At 52.1% G+C, this 15,376-nt stretch overlaps 7 protein-coding genes across 7 annotated transcripts; 4 read left to right on the forward strand and 3 right to left on the reverse strand.

Annotated features, from left to right (window-relative positions):
• Positions 1-1,879: 1,879 nt before the first annotated feature.
• On the forward strand, positions 1,880-2,713 carry CTRU02_213070 (carbonic anhydrase; the record flags this gene model as incomplete). The annotated part of the gene is made up of 1 exon (XM_036721636.1): positions 1,880-2,713. The coding sequence occupies one exon, from the start codon at positions 1,880-1,882 to the stop codon at positions 2,711-2,713; it is 834 nt and encodes a 277-aa protein (XP_036586804.1).
• Positions 2,714-3,268: 555 nt separating this feature from the next.
• CTRU02_213071 (GNAT family protein) lies at positions 3,269-4,397 on the reverse strand (the record flags this gene model as incomplete). The annotated part of the gene is made up of 5 exons (XM_036721635.1): positions 3,269-3,305; positions 3,354-3,526; positions 3,583-3,617; positions 3,687-3,760; positions 3,811-4,397. 5 exons carry the CDS (start codon positions 4,395-4,397, stop codon positions 3,269-3,271), a joined length of 906 nt encoding a protein of 301 aa, XP_036586805.1.
• Positions 4,398-5,372: 975 nt separating this feature from the next.
• Positions 5,373-6,283, forward strand: CTRU02_213072 (uncharacterized protein; the record flags this gene model as incomplete). Its single annotated transcript, XM_036721637.1, has 3 exons — positions 5,373-5,796; positions 5,857-6,059; positions 6,128-6,283. 3 exons carry the CDS (start codon positions 5,373-5,375, stop codon positions 6,281-6,283), a joined length of 783 nt encoding a protein of 260 aa, XP_036586806.1.
• Positions 6,284-7,108: 825 nt separating this feature from the next.
• On the forward strand, positions 7,109-8,902 carry CTRU02_213073 (Acetylcholinesterase 1; the record flags this gene model as incomplete). The annotated part of the gene is made up of 2 exons (XM_070205968.1): positions 7,109-7,482; positions 7,510-8,902. 2 exons carry the CDS (start codon positions 7,109-7,111, stop codon positions 8,900-8,902), a joined length of 1,767 nt encoding a protein of 588 aa, XP_070060361.1.
• Positions 8,903-9,250: 348 nt separating this feature from the next.
• CTRU02_213074 (uncharacterized protein) lies at positions 9,251-10,447 on the reverse strand (the record flags this gene model as incomplete). Its single annotated transcript, XM_036721639.1, has 1 exon — positions 9,251-10,447. The coding sequence occupies one exon, from the start codon at positions 10,445-10,447 to the stop codon at positions 9,251-9,253; it is 1,197 nt and encodes a 398-aa protein (XP_036586808.1).
• A 1,578-nt stretch (positions 10,448-12,025) lies between these two features.
• CTRU02_213075 (formyltetrahydrofolate deformylase) lies at positions 12,026-12,889 on the forward strand (the record flags this gene model as incomplete). Its single annotated transcript, XM_036721640.1, has 1 exon — positions 12,026-12,889. The coding sequence occupies one exon, from the start codon at positions 12,026-12,028 to the stop codon at positions 12,887-12,889; it is 864 nt and encodes a 287-aa protein (XP_036586809.1).
• A 1,189-nt stretch (positions 12,890-14,078) lies between these two features.
• Positions 14,079-14,953, reverse strand: CTRU02_213076 (carbohydrate esterase family 5 protein; the record flags this gene model as incomplete). Its single annotated transcript, XM_036721641.1, has 3 exons — positions 14,079-14,263; positions 14,322-14,439; positions 14,501-14,953. The coding sequence occupies 3 exons, from the start codon at positions 14,951-14,953 to the stop codon at positions 14,079-14,081; spliced, it is 756 nt and encodes a 251-aa protein (XP_036586810.1).
• Positions 14,954-15,376: the final 423 nt, after the last annotated feature.

Here is a 15,376-nt window from a genome sequence, read left to right on the forward strand (position 1 = left end):
ACGGAGCAAAGGTATATTTTGCGTGATCATGTTCACTCGGCACCTTAATCTAGCCTTATGAAACCCTCTTTCTCACATGTCGCCTCTCTTCTGTGCGCCATGACCGGATCGCCGTTGGAAATATTCAGATCTTGCCTCTTGACTTTGTGAAATTCAACGGTTGTCTCTATTACCCCACAGTGTTCGCATGACAGCCGACTATCTAACAATCTAGTTGGTGGAAGCCGCCTGTCTCTATTTTGACAGATGCTAGCCTCCGTCTAGCTGCTGAAAATACGTCTGTCGAAGTCAAGCAAGTAAAGCCCGTGAAGCCCATGAAGGAGCCATCTACACAAGCTGTCTAGTCTGCCGGCCTACCAGAAGAAAGCTATAACGGAGCCACTCATTGACATGCAGGGGTTTCCCCTTCCCGGTTTCAGGAAGTAGCCCTGTTTCCCAGAGAATAAGGGATCAGACTGGTGCGCAGAGTGGCCCTACTGCAGGTCTGAACTGCAGCGGATGACAAAGTTCGGGGACCGTTGGGCCCAAGCTCACATTCTGGTAGAAGGGCACTGTGCCGAAGAAGGCCAGGGCGTCCGCTGGGGCCGTTTTCGGGGGGCAGCTCACGTCCCTTAGGAAGCTATAAAGTTTAACGGAAGGGGAAGCACAATCTGCAAGGTTCGGCACTTTGATGAGACACTCCTGAGCAGGCAGATAATTGGTTCAAAGGGAAGAAGGGCAGAACATTTCGGAGCAGATGAGGAAAGGTAAAGGACGATACAATCGGGGTCTTGGTTTATTGATGCCGGTATTCCCGGGGATATGTGGAGCCTGGTCCGGCATTGGCCGGGGCGGAAGGCGCGGGCCTAGTCGGAGGTGCGGCACAATGTTGAAAAGGCAGGGGTAGTGCTGGATGTTGAGGAAACATGGAGACAGACAATACCAAATTGACTCATACCCCAGATCAGTCAATTATCTCCTCAGCTCAACAGCGACCTGTCACAGCCTATCTCGGACAGCTGTCGGTAAGTCTGACTTATCCTAGTCTGGAAAAAAGGTGCCGTCTTGGCTAAAGATCGTCAGCAGCAAATGCAATGCACGCTTACCCATGAAGCATTGCCAGCCAAGCAATCTGTGATTCCAGATTGGAAGGGGGGGCCAACGGCGCTATTGAATGTCTTATGCCGTTTTTGATGGACTTTCTACGGCTTCTGAACGGGTATTGTCGGGGTTCAAGGGTTGTGGCCGTTTGAACACGAACGGTTGACTCGTGCTGTATCCGCAACAGCTGTCATGTTGGGGACTTTTATGAGATCCATTTAGATCGATCGTGTTTGTCCCCTTCGATCTTGCTTTTATAGTTGGTAATCTAGATCAGAACAGGCGAAATTCTGCTCGTCCCCTGTCGCTAAGCTTAATGCTGCTGCAACCTCTTTTTTAGTTTACTCCTAATATTCCCTTTAGTACTAGATTTCCCGTGATATCTGCACTGACCCAGCCTCACTCTTTTTGTTTTTATTTTTTATTTTTACTCTTTCAATCTTGCCCCTCTAAAACCCCCCTCCGCCATAACTTCTCCAGCCCGTTCACATCCCCAAATAGCCCGCCCGGAGCACCGGACTATCACCACCAGAGACCGCACCGTTTACGCACCGTCTGGGCCACCGTCCTGCGCAGTGACGTCTCTAGCGTGTTTATCGGACCTTCCCAACAAATCTCCCGAAGCCAGAACGAAGGTGCGACATTTCTTCACCTTGGCTCCTTCTGCTCCAATCGCCAACCTTCGGACCTGCAGCCGCGTCTCCTCTCTCGTCGTCCGTCGCTCATCCGTTTCCCCCGGCTTATTACCCCTCCTCCCCCTATTTTTGTTCCTTCTTATTCCCATCCTTTCCTTCTTGTGATGTTTAAAGTCAGCCCAGCCCCGCGCTTCCTCCTCTCATCCGCGCGACTCGGCCGTCCTCTTCCCCCTCGCATCTCCCAAAACATCTTTGTTAGACCCCAGCATCTTAGCTTCTCCAAGGTTACCAGCAAACGTGTCCTGAATCAACCAGACTGGACCAAGATGGCCGACAAGGACATGGAAAAGTACCTCAAGCAGACGCATGACCGCGTCTTTGAGCACAACAAGCGCTGGGCCGAGGAGAAGAAGAAGCAGGACCCCAACTTCTTCGTCACTCTGTCCGCCGGTCAGACTCCCGAGTACCTCTGGATCGGATGCAGTGACTCCCGTATCCCTGCCGAGCAGATTACTGGTCTCGAGCCCGGTGAGGCCTTCATCCACCGCAACATTGCCAACCTCGTCAACAACATCGACCTCAATGTTATGAGCGTCATCAACTACGCTGTGCGCCACCTCAAGGTCAAGCACATTGTTGTCTGCGGTCACTACGGCTGCGGCGGTGTCAAGGCTGCCATGACCCCCACGGATTTGGGCCTCCTCAACCCCTGGCTTAGAAACATTCGCGACGTTTACCGTCTTCACGAGTCCGAGCTGGACGCTATCAAGGACGAGAGTGCTCGCTACGACAGACTGGTTGAGCTCAACGTCATCGAGCAGTGTCGCAACGTCATCAAGACTGCCGCTATTCAGCAGTCATACGCCAAGAACAAGTTCCCAATCGTTCACGGTTGGGTCTTTGGCTTCAACGACGGCCTGCTGAAGGACCTCAAGTTTGACCACGAAGCCCAGCTTGAGGATATTATGAAGATCTACCACCTTCCTGACGACGCCTAAGTTTGACGCAAAATTGCGTCAAGAACGGGTGCGGGGTCGGGAACGAAGGGAGCTGGCAGCTAGGAGTGACTCACCCCTGACGGAGCTGCTCTCACCGACCGTATCGCGACATGGGGGAAATTTTTTTTTCTTGTTGAGTAGCACCTGGTGCAGATCCGGAATGGGGTTGGGAGATATTGAACCGAGACATGGCGACACCACCCCACACTGTCCATCGGGGTTTAGCGTTCTTCACACGTCAAAAGGGCGCACACCCCGCTACTGTGCATCTCCGTGGTCGGAAAAAGAGTAAATCGTTATCAAGCTGTCATCGGCGGTTGGCAACGGAGTTGAGGGATTGAGTTTTCTTGTGCAGGAGCTTTGGGGCGGAGCAGGCTTGGTGTAGAGGCAAAGGCAAATGCCGCGGCGCGCTATTCTGATTTTAGAATACCTTAGGAATACTGAAAATAATCAAAAAGTAAAATTGTCTAATTGTTTCTATATCGTGTGTTGAGTCATCAACACCAGATTCTAGAGTATATCGAAAACGGAATCAAGTCCTAATATAAGATATACTCAATTCTTGGCCTCTTCCTCAAGTTGAAGGATATTCCTGAAAACATGTTAGACATATTATAGGCTTACAAGAAAGCAGACTTACCATGAACAATTCCATGCATGTTTACCTCCTAAACTCTTACACATGCCCCGACTTCCCAGATTATCCGGCGCAACATCAGCCGAGCCCCATCCATCTGGGCCATATTCGATAGTGCTCCTCTTAATGAGCTTTGCTGCGAGTGCCTTTGCATATCCCCTCTTACGATACGGTTCCTGGGTCACCAACCAACTTAGCTCTGTTATCAAACTACCATACAATGATGACTCACCTCACAATGAAGACTTGACAATGAGCCATCCGTGCCTGATCAATGTTAACGCTGACCAAACTACCATGCCAGGTACGAAGTTGCAATAGAAGATGTATACTCACCCAAGAAGGACCAAGCAATAGGCGTCCCATCCGCCAGCTTTAATACCAGACTGGGGAATGTCAAGAGAGTTTTCCTGCAAGTTTATCAGTCCGTAAACCTCAACAACTAACCGAACAAACGTACACTTGGCGCGGGATATGCGTCCTCGAAATAACAACCTCACAATCCTTTTCATTCGCAGGCTCCCACGTCGCGCCCTCGGGCAACACAACGTCAAAGTCGGGAATATCCTCAACCCTAAATAACCACTTCTGATACTCGTAATCTGCACGGGGCTTCACCCTCACACCGCGAGCAAACAACACCTCCCTCACAACCGTCGCCAGAGTCCCCACAAGACATCCACCGGGGTACCCCCTATTCTCAGGCTGCTCCTTACTGATTTGCTTCACGGCGTCGATAACAGCCAGAATCTGCGCCTCGCAAGTCTGCCTGTCGTCCGCGGCCGCAGAGGGGTTATCTTCGAGGGTGGAGTACATGAACAGCGACGTCTCCATCCCCGAACCAAAGTCGAGGTATGCCGCAGAGAAATTGCGCGGCGAGGAGTCTGGGGAGGTACCATCTGCGGCGAAGATGATTCGCGCCGTTGGGCGCTGGCCGCCTGGGACTTTGGTGAATTGTAAACGACGCAGGACGGGGAGTGAGTGAGGGAGGTGTGAGGTGAGGAGAGGGATGAGGCCGTCTGGGACGGTGGTGTATATCGTTGCCATTTTTTCCGTGCTTTGAAGTAACCGAGTGAAATGTTTTCAGAAGTGGTGATGCTTGAGGAGCCAAGTATTGCGTGCTTCGTTGATAAGTTTGGGTTTAGTATGGTGTGGTTTTTTTTTTTCGGCGTTAGTGAATATCCGTTTAATGCAGTATTACATCAGACTTTTCTGGATGAGGCAGTTCCTAAGGTGGAAGTGAGTCATCGTGGTTAGGAGTCCGTTACTCAGGGTTGAAGGGGGAAAACGATTAATGAGTCGAATTTTGAGGTTGTCAAAATCTTTCCTTGTTCATGGGTTTTTTAGGGTTGGCTTTCTAATATTATTTAGAAACCAACCATGAGAGCAGTTTTCATGACTGAGGGAGGTCATCAAGGTCAGTTTCTTCAAAGAGAGGAAATAGTATGATTGAGAAATAAACACCTTTATTGACTTGAGCCTCAATTGTGGGAATGTCTTGAGTTGACAGTTCATGTCTTGCTGGATAACTAAGCATCAAACCAAGACAATCTGACAGGCAAGTTTCAGTTTGACTTGGCCAAGAAATTACCAGACAAGTGTTCTTATTATATAGCAATGAACAAAAAGATGCCTGTGGCTTTAGTTTGAAAGTGACTCGTCTTATCGAGAAACCCTCAATGCCATAACTCTTTGATTCATATTCCGATTTTATAAAGTGAAAAAATGGCCTGCAATCACATTCTACAAAGGGCAACACAAAAATGACACAAAAATACTTTCAAAACATCAGCTTCTCTCAAAAACATATTATTAGATACGTTCGTCCTAAGAATGCGTGAAAAAAGAGCTATGGACTCGAATACCCCAACTTAACCATTGGGTCAACATCGGAACCAGTGATTTGCCTCCACGACACGCCCCACACAGGAACCGCTCAGTGAAAATCTCAACGCCGCGACTTTCTTCACCGTCCGACCAGCACGAACTCATCGTAGCCAAGCCACCAAAAACGCATCAAAAATGTCAGTAAACAACAGCACTATCGTTTCCTGCATCAACAGGCACTATGAAACGCTGTTGAAGATGGGTTACATAGACCTTTCGGACATAAGCGTCCCGCCCAACGCCGGCTGGAGCGATGAACAGCTCCACGTTGACGCCCTCCGGGCCATGGGCCGCTCCGAAAAGGTCATTGATCTGCTGAGACTCATTCCCTACCTCCGCGAAAATGAGACGGCGGACTCTGTCGAGATTTACCCCGAGACATTCCAACTGCGTTACCTGCGCGACGGCCGCTGGTTCGGCACGGCTACGGAGGAGGAGTTTAGCAATACGTCGATGCTGGATCTAGGCTTCGCGCCGTTTGACGGACCCGTACCGGCCGACATGATTTCGCTGACGCATGCGGACGAAGGCGTTTGGTGGGTGATTGACACCAACGAGAGTGCGTCTACGTTTTTTTTTTACCCTTTAACGTTTTCTGCAAGACTGACCGTTTCCCTAGATGTCATCTACCCATACGGCACCGAGTTTGATAGCGAACACCAGGCACCAGAGGACCAGCCGTGGCGTGCTGTCGAGCCTGAGGATGTTCTGTCCTACTTTAACCGTATCAACCATCAACTCGACAACTTGGAGGTTGTCCCCGCTCCCCGCTCGGGGAAGTGGGATTCTAGGGTTGTCGATGCTCAAACTGAAGAGGGCCAGGTAAGTTTCAATCGGTTGAAGTTGTGAGTATCTAAGAATTGTTTTCTAACTTGAGTCGCACTCTGTAGCTCGTTTCGCGGTTGTACCGTGAGTTTGGCTGGCACAGTGGTGGCGGGTTCCGAAAGGAAGAGTTTCGCCAAGCTGTTGAGCAGCAGCGCGCGCCTCTTCTCGATGCGGCACTTGGACATGATAGTGATGACGAGGACGAGGAGATGGCCGGTTAAGTTGAGCATGGCTTGGCCAATCCTTACCGAGAGGTCATTCAGGTAGTGAGGAACCGGGGTTAGAATATTGAGCGCACGGCCATTGCGGGCTGGGACTTTACAAGGCTTGGGGATTAGTTGACGGGCATGATATGAGAACAATGATATCACGAAATAGGCACGAAGATAGATGGTAGATATCGGATGGCGGAATACGACTTCGGATGGCGGATCCATGTGCTATCTTGTGCTTCCAGCATCTCTTCGCCCTCTCTAATCAGCACTGCCCTCTTCATCCCCACATCATCGACCCTCAGAACCCCGCGGAAGAGCCGACCGGCTGGAAAGGAGAGAGGTTGGGGTTACTGATCAAGGATTCGGTGCGGGGCCGATTCGGTGAGCTTTGTGAGCTCCTCGTCGGAAGGCTTAGCCATTTGTGCTTTCTTATCAACACCGCTCACATCACTGGTCCCCCCCTCCAACTGACCAAGTGAACCTGAGCTATCGGGCCCCAAAAGTGAAGGCCGACGATATCGGAGGGGAGAGGTGTAGAGACCCTCCTCGCTTAAGCAATGACATCGATCTGCAAGAATCTAGCGTGCTCTTAGCTAGAAGTTCTCCGCTTTGCGAATTGGGGTCGAGTCAGGGGTACGGTGAGTACGGGTTTCTCCAACCCTTTCAGACTCGGGTCAATGCTCTTAGAGTTGCTTTACACCCTTACTTGCCTCCATCGAGGACATCCCAGCGGCCAAACGAAGTGTTTCCTGGAGCGGGTCACCGGGAAATTTGTCAAAAAAACAAGAAAAAGCAGAAAGAGGGGGAAACCAGGAGCCAAGATCGTTGACCATGCGTTTAAAACACTGGGATCTCCGGTGCTGCGCATCGGTCTTGTGTTTCCTCTTCATCTCCTTCATTCACGGTGAAGAAGTACAGCAACACGGAGAAGAGGGACCAACGACAGAGTCAGCAAACATGAAGTTCTCGTCGTCCTTCTTTGCGGCCTCGCAGGTCGTTCTCGCACCGGCAGCTGCCGCGGCCTACAACCACGTTACCCTTAAGGACTACGGTAGCTTCTCCGGCACAGTCGTCAACTCGACTCTTAGCGGCCGTTCTCTCCCCGCACCAGTCGACGCTTGGCTGGGAATCGACTACTCGACCCAGCCAGTCGGCGAGGGTCGCTTCAATCCCGTCACCTGGCCCGCCGCCTTTAACGGTACCAAGAGGGCCACCTCCTACGGCAAGACTTGCGTCCAAGACCCGACTTCGACCAAGGTTGAGACTCAGGATGAGGCCTGTCTCAACTTCAACGTCTTCCGCACCCGCGGCGTGCCGCTGGACCAGAAGACTCCTGTCCTAGTCTGGATTCATGGTGGCGCTTTCTACGCCGGCAGTTACAGCAGCTTCGACGCCGCCGCTTTCGCCGCTTCGTCCAAGGAGCCCATTACTGTGGTGAACTTCCACTACCGCGTCAACTCCCTCGGCTTCCTGCCGTCGGCGCTTTTCGAGGAGGAGGGTCTGCTGAACCTCGGCCTCCGCGACCAGCGTCTGTTCCTCCAGTTCGTGCAGAAGCACATCTCCGCATTCGGTGGTGACCCCGACGCCGTCACCATCGGCGGCCGTTCTGCCGGTGGCCACTCCGTCGGCATTCATTACTTCCACAACTACGACGAGGACGCCGGCAAGCCGCTGTTCGCCCGTGCCATCCACCAGTCCGGCTCTGTCACCGCCCGCGCGTTCCCCAATGCTACCTACCCGCTTTACGTCCAGCAGTACGAGGCTTACATGAAGTTCCTCGGCTGCCCTACCGACGACAACGCCGCTGCTCTTTCCTGCCTTCGTGCCGCGGACGTCAACGACATCCGCAACATCAGCACCCAGCTGTACAACCAGTACGATCCCGTCTTGACCTGGCCCTTCCAGCCGACTCAGGGCGGTCCCTTGCTGGAGAAGTTCGGCTCGCAGTCCGGCTACGACGGCACCTTCTTCCACGTCCCTACCATCACCTCTACGGTCAACGACGAGGCCAAGTACTACATGTCCGGCGATAAGGAGACGAACGAGGAGTTCCTCGACTACCTCCACAACATCTCTCCGGCGTTGAACAGCACCGACCTGGATCTGCTGGCGGAGCTCTACCCTGACCCGGCGACGCACCCCGATTCCCCCTTCGCCAACTCCCCCAACAGCACACAGTACAACCGCCTCTCCGCCGCGTGGAGCGACTACGCCTACATCTGCCCCGGCCAGGAGACGGCGTACCGTGCGTCGCTGGCGGACGTGCCGACCTGGAAGCTGCGCTTCAACACGAACAACTCGTGGCCCGCGTGGAGGGGCATCCCGCATACCGCCGACACCAAGTACACCTGGGACGAGCCCAACGTGCAGTACCCCGAGATCAGCCACGTCTACCACGGATACCTGTCCAGCTTCGTCCTCTCTGGCGACCCCAACACCCACAGGTTCCCCGGCAGCCCGGAGTGGCCCAACTACAAGCCCACCGGCTACGGCCTCGAGTCCGAGCCTGCGCTGCAGCTCGTTGTCCAGCCTAACAACGGCACCAAGGTTGAGGCGGACGATATCCGCAGGGAGGCGTGCCTCTACTGGAGAGATCCCGAGAGGGCTCCCCGGTTGAACAAGTAGATAAATCTATTAGAGCTCGATAAACGTAATTGATAGTTGCTCCACATTTCAATCAAAAAAAAGTACAGCATCCACGGGAGTTTTCGGCGAAAAAGTGAAAGATACCGAAGAGCCCAAGCTAATTCTGCTTAAGCCAACCACAATTACTCCGAGACGATTTGTGGGGGGGAATGATTACGGGCGGGTTTACAGGGTTCATATTGTAAATACGGCAGTTAGTTGATGGGGGGTCAATTGTGCAGTGTACTAGGAATCCTGACAAGCCCCCCACAATATAACGGCTACACCTTCGTTTTCGAGCCTCGTCTTTAGGCTTGAGGAACCTCTACGCGCCCTTTATCGGCATTTCTAATACTCCACCCACTCAAGTTCCCGGCGCTTCTGGATCATCATATCCCTATACTTCTCCGCTTCGTCCCACCTCCCCAACATGGTGTTCAAGCTTATCAGAGACTCGTACCGCTCCGGGGTAAGCATCATTAGGTCCTCCTCGCGCAGCAACTCGATGCTCTCCTCCGTGAGCTGGATAGCCAGCTCCGTCTTGTTCTCCTTGGACGCCATCTCCGCATCGATGTCCAGGTCGTCGATTCGTGTTCGCCTGTCGTCGGACGCGGCGATTTCAGCGGCTGACGCTTCGCACATGGAGCATTTGCATTCGAAGCCCCAGCCTTCTAGCATAGCATGTCGGTATTTACGTTGAAGACCTTCTGGCAGATAATTGATTGTGATTTCTTCGCCCTCGGGGATGTCGCGATATGAGCGGATAATGGCGGTTAATTCGCCGTTTGCGAGGATCATGTGGGAGTTTGGTTTGCAGTGGTGGTTTGTTCTTGAGATATCCGGAAATAAAGCCGCGTTGGGTATGCTCAGGTTGACACCCCCAAACGAGTTCATCGTCATCACGTCAAAGACCGGATGGGACTTTGGAACGTCGGGTCCGCCTCGGGACAAGCCTAGGATTACCTCGGGACGAGGAAGTTGGTTCGCGGCGAGGTCAAGCAGGTCGTAGCCTTGCTTTTCCGTCATGTAGTCGGCGAAAGCCCCGTCGAGAAGTAATGCGACGTGGTCGACCATGATTACTTCGTGAGCGCGGATCAGACGGGTGGCTACGATGCCTCGTCCCTTGTCCTCAAGGTCGACGATTTTGTATGGCTTCGGTTGTGTGAAGGGCTGGGGTTTGGTGTGAGGCTTTGGTTCTGTGAGGATGGATTGCTGAGATCTTTGACAACTGTTGACGCTTTCTGCCATCGTTTTCGACTTGGTGATGATGCTGATGCCATGGTCGCCGTAATCGGCCTTGGTGTACACGCAGAATTCGATGCTCGGGTCATCTGCGGCTCTGATGCACTTTGGTTTGTATGTCCATGGGACCAAAGACTCATTGTTGTAATGAGAGCCGTTCGTGTGGTTTGTGAATGGTCCGAGGCTGAATGTGTTTACAGGGCAAATGGCAGGAAAGAAGTCGGAAGTTGGTTGACCGTGATATTGGTAGTTGAAGATGTCTTCAATGAAGACCAAAGCGCGGAGGATGACATGCTTGAACATTGTGTCTACTCTCAACTGTTCGTTGGGCTAATAGCAGTTGAAATGTGGGGAGAAAAGACAGAGAATAGAAACAAGTGCCGGGAAACCCATCTGTCGTGCTGGCTCCGGGCCTCCGGACCCACTCTGCCGCGTCTCGGCCGCGAGGTCACGTGACCTCGCTCCAGCGACCGTATTCTTAAGCGTCCTTCGCTCCGCTCGCTCACTTAGAGAATACAAGCCGTTTTGTTCCTAGTTGATGCCGCCCGTGCCTGACGTCGGTCACCACACCATCAAAATTAAATGGTCTCTTCATCGCCTGTCTCCGTTAACTATTAAGCCAACCGGGTTTTATCGAACCAGCACCGACGAGTATCCATGGGGAGAGGAAACTTTAAGACCATTCTCCGGAACCTCTCATCCTGCCCTTGTCCACAGCAATAGTACCGGAACAAGCTAATAGACTGTAGTTCTAGTGCTGCTTGAGAGCCTGTATAAACTTCTCAAGCTTGTCAAGACTGAGTAAAGAATACCTTACAGCGACTATGACCAGGTGCGGGTCTAGTGTTTTCCACAAGTGGTCTACTGTAACTTTAATCCCCGATATAAGATAATGTTGGCGAACCGCTGAGGAGCCAACCGGTACAGTGCAAAGTAAGCCAGCCGCCTACGCAGGTACGCAACGGTGATCGCATGCCGGAAATAGCATGCATACCCGTTCCCACTATCACGAATCGTCCTTCCTGGTTGGGACTGTTCCTGCATAACTGCAGCCTGTTTAAGATAAGCAAGTAGCTTTCGCAACCATAACCACAGCCATTTTTACTCATTGGAAACTTATAAATAAGAGGAAACTATAATTATTTATTACAATGGTGCTCCAAATAAAGAGAAAACATAGCGTTATGTGAAAAAGGTGAGATGATGAGAAAATACTGAGATTGCATAAGACCGTTGTGCTCTTTGTGCATGACTTATAAATGACTCAGCAATTAACACAGTTGGCTCAAGCCTGAGGGGCGCATTTTAAAGAATGCCTTGATTAGATTCCTTCTAGAAGTCTCCATATTAAGTTATAAATGACTATCGCTGTCAAATAAGTTGGATTGTTAGACTCAGTACAAGCTTCGTTCACATATAACGTGCGGAGCTACATACTACTAAATTGAGTGAGTGAGGGGCACTTGAGATCGTCAATCAAGGAGGGGTGATGTCACCACACCTAAACTCAGTGAGACATGCAGGTACACACATCCGACACAGATTTCGTTGACGCAATCGTAGAATTGACACAAGTCTTATTCTCATCTGAGCTCACTTGAAAAATGACACCCAGACTCATGCCTCTCTCACTTCAGTTCAATCGTTTCTCAGAAGCAGCTAGATGAATTAATTTGCGGGTCTCCGAATCATCCCCGAGCTCGGAGGGGCTTGCTTAACGGAGCTGGTGCCCCGCGGCTGTTTTTAGTGTTTGACTCATTCTTTCAGGAGAGAAAACTCATTAGAAGGCGGCCGAGATTTCAGATCACAGAATCAACTTTTCACACCGATCTTCAACCCCCCCTCCTCTCAACACCTACCACCCCGCCCCAAACATTCAACATGGCCCCCGCCAAGCACGACCACATCTTCACTCTGTCCTGCCCGGACAAGTCCGGCATCGTGCACGCCGTGACCGGGGTGTTTGCTGAGCAGAAGCTCAACATCCTGGACCTCCAGCAGTTCTCCGATCCCGTCTCGGAAAAGTTTTTCATGCGGGTGCACTTTGGGCCGACCGAGACCGAGTCCACGGAGCACCTCAAGGCCCCGTTCGACGCCCTCGCCGCCGACCTCCAGCTGGACTGGTACCGCATCCGCCCCGTGGCCCGCAAGCTGCGCACCCTCATCATGGTCTCCAAGATCGGCCACTGCCTCAACGACCTGCTCTTCCGCGCAAAGTCCGGCCAGCTGCCCATTGACGTGCCCCTCATCGTCTCCAACCACACCGAGTACCAGACCCTCGCCGGAAACTACGGCATCGAGTTCCACCACCTGCCCGTCACCAAGGACACCAAGGCCGAGCAGGAGGAGGCCATCCTCAAGCTCGTCAAGGAGAACGACATTGAGCTCATCGTTCTCGCCCGCTACATGCAGGTCCTCTCCCCCAAGCTGTGCGAGGCCATGTCCGGCAAGATCATCAACATCCACCACTCTTTCCTGCCCTCCTTCAAGGGCGCGAAGCCGTACCACCAGGCCTACGAGCGTGGCGTCAAGATCATTGGTGCCACGGCCCACTTCGTCACTGCGGATCTGGACGAGGGCCCCATTATCGAGCAGCGCATCGCCAGAGTCGACCACGGCATGAGCCCGAAGGACCTGGTCGAGGAGGGCTCCAACATTGAGAGCCAAGTTCTGGCGGCTGCCGTCAAGTGGACCGCCGAGGGACGTGTATTCCTTAACAAGAACAAGACTGTTGTCTTTAACTAGATTATTATTATTTTTTCTTTGGCGGGCGCACGGGGGCTGTAATGAAAATAAAAGCTGGCGCTGTCTTTCGTCGTTCACTCTGCCTTTTAGAAAAAACTTGCACTTGATTGATTGTCTGCCTTTTGTGTCCTGCTCGCTTCTCCTTGGTTGGAAGAATAAGCCGCGGCCAGTGTTATTCCTCCAACGATCATATCTGTGGCCATTCTTAGTGGTGGCGACCGACCTATTTCTATCCTGGAGGCACTATTTGCCATGTTGTATGCTCTTTCAGCCTAGTCTGACTTGTCATCAACTGAATGGTATGCTCCGTCATATCTTAATTATATATCGCCTTCCTGCTGCTCAAAATTGCCTCCCGTTCTGTAGTCACGTCTATTGTTCCTGAACAAAACTTATCCCTGCACTATGGTACAGATAATCAGCAGCGATTCAAGTGTCTCGACAACCCAGATGTGGAAGATCAGGAAGGATACCTTCATGGCCGGGGTAACGGACGAGTATGGTGTTTGTGTGGACTTGCAGCCATGCTCAGTTGCCAACGCCAAACTAAGCTATGCGATAATTCAAATATGGCTAGCTAGACTTTTCAGTCAGCTGTAACAGGCTTGTGGCTTTCATTCAATTTAAGTCATGTCCAAGACGGACAGTTTAAGGAACGGGTTCACAACAGAATTTAAAATAGGAAGGAACTTGTGGAATAAAAGTTAAGCCTAGAAGTATGAGAACATTCATGTGTCTAATTAAAGAAAGACGGGATATGCCACTATTAGCTTGGACAAGATAGGCAAGTATAACAGATGGAATTAGATGTGTGTCGTGGATCCCGACTCCATACTGGTTTTGTCGAGGCTTCCATGCGACAGCGTTTCAGATTCCTAGACCATAGACCATGAGACTAGATTTGGCGTATAGTTGCACAAATCTGCAACTCGGATTGAGTTTTCATATAGCAGCAGGGAACAAATATTCTTGAAAGCTCAACTAAATATTGACCTGCTTCATGCTTCAACTTTCGAAGCCTTCCACGTCACGTAGAGCAAATATGAAGCGCATTTTCCTGGACCATCCTTAATATACTATTTTGATTATTTACGTTCCTCATTAAAATACGTGACATGACCTCATCGATCCTCCTCAGATACAACCTCCTTGTTACTCCAAGACTCTCGTCTTAGGGTCCCCGGCCCGTTTACTGGACAAGGCCGGCGACGAAAGCAGCAGCAGCAGGAGCATCCTGCTCGTAGTTGCGGTGGTCGGCGGTGATGATAATGCCGCCGTCGCAAATGTTGTCACCATCGTGGCAGATGATCTTGACCTTGGAGGCGGGGATGTTGCCGACGGGCTGGCCGTCGAATGGGTCGCCGAAGATGAGAACTGATGCGCATTAGAACTGAATCGGAACAAAGCATTTTGTGGGATCAACTCGACTCACCAGCAGAGATTTTGTTGGTCAGGGCAGTAGTCAGCTTCTTCGCCGCGTTGTGGACGAGCTGGCCACCCTGGCTGTAACCGGAGAGGACAATCTTCGTGTTGGGGCATCTGGTAGCAGCCTATAATCCAAATTTTTAGCATTGGGTATGTCGACATGAGGTTTGCATTCTAGGTATTTACCTGGGAAACCAAGTTGGCCATCGTGGTGCTACCAGCCGGGTCACCACCCTGGAGGAAACCAAAGATGCTGGCGGAGTAGCTGACGCCCTGAACGGCAAGGTTCGCGGCACCGATGCGCGCGGCGAGGGCGTTGAAGAAGGTCGGGCCCTCGGAGCCCGCCTCACCGACGTTTCCAGCCTGTGTGGTGCCGCGGGCCCAGATGAGAGTGACCTTGCGGCAGGCGGAGCCGTCGGTCAGCTGGTTGAAGGTGTCGCCGTTGTACTGGCGCTTGGAGATGGCGGGGTGGAGTCCATCAGTGTCGGCCGCCTTGACAGTGTAAGCCGTCTTGTAGTACTCCTCGAGCTCGTTGAGAGGGAATGATCCCAACTCGCTACGAGGGACAGCAGCGGGGGAGCTCTCGAGGGGAGCAGCCAGGGCCGTGGAGGCAGCGAGGAGGAAGAGGCTGGCCTTCATTTTGATGTTGACGAGTCAGCTGCTGGACCGGGGTGGTCTGTCAAGTAAATTCAGACGGAGAACTGAGGAGGAGGGATGAGGGAACAATGAAGCTCTGTCGATCTTCCGTGATGTGCAAACCGTGGGCGGGAGCATCTCTACCTTATATGCACCCGGACCAAGGTGGCCTACGGATGCACCATGTTGTGCTCGACTGTACTATATTCTCGTGCCGCTCGAGGGAAGCCAGACCAGTTGACATCTAAGCCAAGGGCTTGGCCGGCGTCGTGTGCATCATGGCCCGCCAGTTTACAAAGTGTCGCAGGCCAGGGACCAGGAACCTACTGCATGTGGTGGTGTTGCGGTCTGCGGGCCAGCCATTCCCAACTTGAAAGCTCTGGCCGAACCTCATGCTGGCCTGTGCATGTGAAATTTTGACTTCTG

This window comes from Colletotrichum truncatum (assembly GCF_014235925.2).
Source record: "Colletotrichum truncatum strain CMES1059 chromosome Unknown Contig_0009, whole genome shotgun sequence".
Taxonomy (NCBI): domain Eukaryota; kingdom Fungi; phylum Ascomycota; class Sordariomycetes; order Glomerellales; family Glomerellaceae; genus Colletotrichum; species Colletotrichum truncatum.